The sequence below is a fragment of the Amblyomma americanum genome, chromosome 11 (assembly GCF_052857255.1).
Source record: "Amblyomma americanum isolate KBUSLIRL-KWMA chromosome 11, ASM5285725v1, whole genome shotgun sequence".
Lineage (NCBI taxonomy): Eukaryota > Metazoa > Arthropoda > Arachnida > Ixodida > Ixodidae > Amblyomma > Amblyomma americanum.
The window spans coordinates 85,700,713-85,706,712 of NC_135507.1; the positions used below are offsets into that span (position 1 = coordinate 85,700,713).

General features: G+C 43.0%; 1 protein-coding gene across 14 annotated transcripts in view; it reads right to left on the reverse strand.

The window, feature by feature from the left end:
• Positions 1-5,191, reverse strand: part of LOC144111495 (mesoderm induction early response protein 1-like) — a 49,240-nt gene extending 44,049 nt beyond the window's left edge. For 4 of the 14 annotated variants that reach the window (XR_013310065.1, XR_013310064.1, XR_013310061.1 and 1 more), the window contains exons 1-2: positions 5,159-5,191; positions 4,395-4,419 (exon numbers count right to left, since the gene is read on the reverse strand). Coding sequence is in view for 5 of the 14 variants with exons in the window: in XM_077644812.1 (XP_077500938.1) it covers positions 4,395-4,419; positions 5,159-5,167 (34 nt within the window). In the remaining 9 variants the exon portion in view is untranslated. Of the gene's footprint in view, positions 1-4,394; positions 4,763-5,158 lie in introns of those variants that run through there. The other 10 variants (XR_013310063.1, XM_077644813.1, XM_077644811.1 and 7 more) reach the window with 6 other exon arrangements.
• Between the last annotated feature and the right edge of the window lie 809 nt (positions 5,192-6,000).

Sequence of the window (6,000 nt, forward strand, 5' to 3'; positions counted from 1 at the left end):
TGTCAGCAACAACCGAAAGAAAAAAATCGTACAGGGACGGGTCATTTTTTCCGTTCAGACACCATCAGCACATCTGTGATAGGACCGAGTGCTCAAGTGTGAAACGGCTACACAAAAGCCGTATTAACTGCTTTTCTCTGTCTGAGCGCTGGTAACCTTGATATAATTTGAACTTATTTAACATGCCAAGCACAACTTCACGAATTAAAACCTTTGTGATGAACAGAACAAAGCTTACCTTTCACTACAACTTTCTGATCTGCAGCGGTAATGTCCAGGCTAGTTTAGTTCAACCAGGCATTTAGAAGTAGGGCAGTAGAGAGAGTAGGTTTGGTAAGAAACTGCTCCACTAATGGCAAAACAAGCTTAAAGAAAGATGTTCGTGTGGAAAATGGAGGGCTCTGCTGTTTTTAAGATTCAAAATGAGGATGATATTAGCAAACTCCCATAACAATGAATGATCAGTTTGACTCGTTTGCTGAATGGAATGGACACAGAGATGGCTTCCTCATGACATCACGCTCAAAACCTGTTCTAGACCTCGTACATGTAAATATCAGAAGCATTAGAAGGCATTGGGATTCTCTAAATGTCCACTTATGCAAGTCATTAAAAAATCTGGACGCCGTAATGTTAACTGAAATAAATGTAAATGAGCTCGAGTCTCATGGGTTTGTATTGCAGGGATTTCAGTCTTTCTCGCTCTGTCGGTCCTCTGGCAGAGGTGGCGGGGTCTTAGTGTTTGTTAGAAATTCGTGGTTTGTCGAGAAATTGACTTGTACATTTACGGCTGCAGAGGTTGTTGCACTTTCTGTTAGTAACCACGCTGAGACATTTTTGCTTATCGCAGTTTATCGTCCAACTAGTTCTGACCTGCAACGATTTTTTACTGAGCTTTCCTGTTTCCTAAGCGAACATTCTCATTGTAATATTATACTAGCGGGGGATCTTAACATTAACATTCTGCAACCAAAGAAAAGTGGTGTGGAGGATTATCTTGATTTACTAGCAGGGTATGGCATTGATAATGTTATTCGTAGTAACACTCGGGAGGAATTTGCTGGTGCCTTGCTTACACAGTCTTGTATTGATCACATTGCTACAAGATGTCCAACATTAGATGCAATGGCTGCAGTGGTACGAGAAAAAGTAGCTGATCATTATTTCCAGGCTCTTTGTATGACTAGTAATGAACCTGAAACGCCGAAGCCACCTCTGCGTACAATAACCATTCTTGACGACCGACACGTAGACGACTTGATCCAGATCTTTGACTGGGAAAGCCTAACAATGCGTGATCATACTGAAGCATATGACTTACTTGTTAATAAATTCAATGAGATTTACTCTCGTTCCATGCAACGAGTGAAACAAAAAAATTAGAAACCCCGAAAAGAAATGGATAACAAATCATGTCATAGCATTATCGTTTGAAAAAAGTAAGCTATGGCAACTGTGTAAGTCTAATCCCTCTGACGTTGAGTTACGAAAGCAGTATCGTGCACTTAGGAATAAACTTACATCAAAGTTGAGATTAGAGAAGCGGCGGTTTTTCTCTGCTGAATTTGTAAAATATCGCGATAATATGAAAAAGACGTGGGGACTTCTTCATGACATGATGGGGAAAACAAAGAGCAGAAATCTAGATGATGAACTAACTCGTATCTTTGGTAGCGAAAACAGTCGATCAACAGCGAACTCGTTCAGTGAGCAGTTCGCTACATCCGTGAAGGAATTAAAATCGCAGCCCCAGGCTCCGTTTACACCGTATATAGGTCCAAGCATTCCAAACTGCTTTTTTACCGACACTGGGTGACACGTGAGTTATGGGATACTATTAAGGTCCTCCCATTGAACAAACCTCCAGGATATGAAAAGATGAGATTACGTGATTTAAAGAATAATTATAACAAGCTAAAAAGCGTGCTTTTGCATATTCTCAATGGCTGCTTTTCAACAGGAGATATACCGCAAGGAATGAAAATATCGGTTATACGACCAATCTATAAAACGGGGAAAAAATCTGATAAAAGAAACTACCGACCGATCGCAATATTGCCAAGTATTACTGTTTTAATGGAGAAAATTGTATATCGAAATATGGTGTCATTCTGTGACCGATTTTCTATAATCAATAACACACAGTATGGATTCAGGCGTAATATGAGCACTGTAGACCTTCTTGAAGATTGCTGCGATCACATTAACTTGCATATAGATAGAAACGAGGTTGTCCTTGGATTATTTTTAGACTTATCCAAAGCTTTTGACACTGTTGACCACAGGATTTTGTTACAGAAACTAGACAGAATTGGATTTCGTGGGCCTTATCAGCCTTTTTTTCAATAGCTACCTCTCCAATCGTGCTCAGGTTGTGAGAGTCGAAGATGACTTCACACATTTCAAACCAATTCTATATGGCGTGCCACAAGGTTCCGTTTTAGGACCTTTCCTTTTTAATATTTATGTCAATGATTTAGCACATCTAGGTCCGAATTCACTACTCTACCAATACGCCGATGACACGGCGTTGCTTGTCTCGCACGAGTCATACAATAGGGCTGCAGAGCTGCTACAGTCGGATGTTAAACAAGTGTGCGACTGGTTTTCAGGTAATCAGATTTACATAAATAAGCAAATAACAACTTTGGTTTGTTTCAGAAATCCACATAAAAAAGTTATATTAAATGAATCTGTTATTCTGCATGGTAATGTTTGCTTTAGTTGCCAGTGTGTTCCTTTACCCTTCTCTGAAACAGTCAAATATCTGGGCATTCATTTTAACGCCACCATGACCTGGACAGCCCATGTTGAGCATCTCATCAAACGTCTCCGCGTAATTTCTATGCATCTGTACAGGATAAAATTCAATACTTCTGTCAGGCTGCGCCAACTGGTGTTTAAGGTCCTAGGGGAGTCCGTTTTAAGGTATGGCGTCACTATTTATGGTTCGTGTGCATCGTCAAGAATAAGTCAAATCGATAGAATACTGAGCAGAATTTCCGCTAACGTTTTGTATGGCACGTCAATGGAGGCCCTTGAAAGAACCAAACGGATGCTCGTTGCTGATATGTTCTGCATTGAAGATCTATTCACGCATGTAGTAATTACCAGAAACTATTTCTCAAATAAATTTAAACACCCTGAAAACAAGCTCAAGGTATTAAGAAAAATAGATCCGTTCAAACTTTCCAAGGTATATACTAACTACGGGAAAAGGTGCCGAATGTTCTACATCCCATTTCATTTTAACCAGCTTTCAATGAAATGCTATCATTACAATCCCTTAAAGAGGTAAAATGTAGAATAAAGTCCTGGCTTAATATGTCAAAAGCCCTGTAAGCTTGCATTAAAAGAATGCTCCAAATACTCTGAGTTTGCCATCCCATGTGAATCTAGGTTGTTTAAGTTGTTTTTGAACCTGTGTAAATTAAGTGTCTTAATTTGGCAGTGTGCATTAGTGATATTGTTCTTTTTTTGTATTTAGGAATATTATGTGTCTTATTGCAATAAGCTTTGTTGTGTAGTATTTGTTTTGTTTCTACATACAGGAAACTATGTTTTTTCGTCAATACTGAGCCTGTACTTCATTTGATTGCCGTGACCCACCCACAAGCGCACTAGCGCTTCCGCGGGCACACTTATCTCAACTTGTAATTGTGACAAATAAATATGTATGTATGTAATGTAAAAAATGATGCACTATGTATGTTACTATAGCCATGTGCTAACTTTTGAGGTATTAATTGTGCTAATAAGGCCCAAAAGCATTCAAAACAATGGCTGCTTCACCTCTTCAGACGGACACTAAAACAAGAATAATTCTCTGATATGCCTGCAGAGGTTGCAAACGTTTCCTGCTTGCCACAGTATCAATAAAAAGTTAACGACCATTTAGTCCTCCCTACCTAAACCCATCAATGCAAGCAGGTTCTTTAATGATGGCCACCACAGCTAAGCAGAAAGAGCAATTACCAAGAATAAGGTACTAATCGCGGACGCGACATGAAACTGCAGTAGATATACAGATATCTTCAACAAGGAACCGATAATGGGATATTAAGAGAATTCTACGAAGACAGGAATTGCGCGTTTGAGAGCAATAAGAAAGTAGAAGTCCGCGCTCAGAATGAGGGTTACCTTATCTCCGCACGAGGATTTCGGAACCCAGATCATGCACTTATGGTGCCATAGCCTCTTCTATTTTGGTGCGCAGTGCTGGCGTTGTCGCCAGATCAGCACTCCGATGGTGCTCGCGATAAGCACAAAGGTCTTCACCACGCAAGCCAGCCTACCCGCAGACACCGTTTAAAGGCAAACCGTGCCACGGCTTTTTTGTTCACGCATTCTATTCGTGAGGTTCCTACGACAAAAAAAGAGGAAAGCCTACTCACCCGCGGATCCATCGCTCGTGTTGGCCTGCAACAGCAAGTTTCTGGATTACAATGCGTCACAGACTGCATCGCTTGACGCGCTTACGTCACATCTCTCGGCGTCAGCACTCCAAACATGCGAACATGCGACTTATGGGCGCTGTGGTCGTGGGACGCGAAACAAGGGGTCCAATCGTCTGCTACGTCTCGCAGGTTGGTTGCCGGGGCGCTTAGCGACGCTGTTCTGCGCTAGCAGTGGCGTTCGGCGGGCTTATCGGTCGCCGCGATGGTCGCGACGTCGCAGGGAAAGGATCCCGTCAACGCTGCGCCTTATCACGCCTAGGCCCGATCGCGCGCTCCGAAGCGGCCGTCGTTTCGTTCGAATGTGTGCGTGCGCCCACCCGCGCGCCGCGATCGTCGTCTGCAAACGGGCGAAACCGTCACGAGCTCGGCTGCGCGCAGCGTCAGCGAACGCCCCGCCAGCACGCTGCGGGGAACCTTTCGGTCGTGCGTTGCCGTTCACTTTTTCTCGGCGATTCAGGGTAGTTTGTGCACCCAACCTTGTCGCCACTGACAGCAGCAGCAGCCATAGGGCGACACAACAACAAAAAAGCGCGCGGGTTCGAGCGACCACCGATTCGCGAAGACCGGGGCGGACGCAGCCCACGGGTTCCGTGGGGGTCTCGCAGCGCCCTGCGTCTGCCGTAAGCGGCCTCCGCTGTCCGCAAAATAGTGAAAGAGCGCATTTCGCGACGAGAATCGAAGGGTAAATAACGCTTACAAACCTCCGCCATTTTGCCCGCTGATGTTCACACAAGTGGCCGTGTGAGGCCGCCAGCAACAACCGAAGTTAATTTACCTGTCGGCTTAGTCATGCAAAAAATCAATGTTAATTTTTTAAAACCTTTTATATCACTAGTGTACATTTACATGCAACGTATTACTTAAAAGTAATTCTTCTACCTCAAAAGATTGTTTTTCCACAAGAGCCAAAGAAAAAGCTCCTACTGGCAACAATGTGTGACCATTGCAGACGACGAATTAGACTTGAAGCAGACGGAATTCGAGTTTTCCAAGAACATGGTTTTATTACATTTCAGTAAAAGACCGCATAAAACACCACATGAAAAAATAAATATCGTTTCACCGCTATTACCACTCTGCAAGTTGGTATGGAAGCTGAGTAGACCCATGCGTAAGACCTAAAGCGCTTAAATACACGGCCAGCGCACTAGCGAAATATGCTGCACAGTGCTCTCAACAGAAGGAAGAGTTACCTTCTCACTTGGTTTAATCGCTTTCGGTACTGAGCGCGTGAATAAAATGCCAAGATTAATCCTATCAAAACAGTTTCGTTGTCAAATGCTCCGAACGCAAAGGAGGTTGTGCCTCGATCAATTTATTTAGTTCTTTCGCTTTAGCTTACAGTGCCCTTCGTTGGAATCTGAAGTCCTCGAATGGAATGGATGAAGGGTTTATTGGTTACGTGATTATGGAAACTGGTTGGTGTACAAAAAAAATGCTAGAAAGCTGTCAAATGCCATAAAATGTTCCAGGCGGTGCCATTCCAGCACTTTTGCGGAAGGATTATTCCACTCTCTCAACGAATCGCACCTACTTAAGCGAT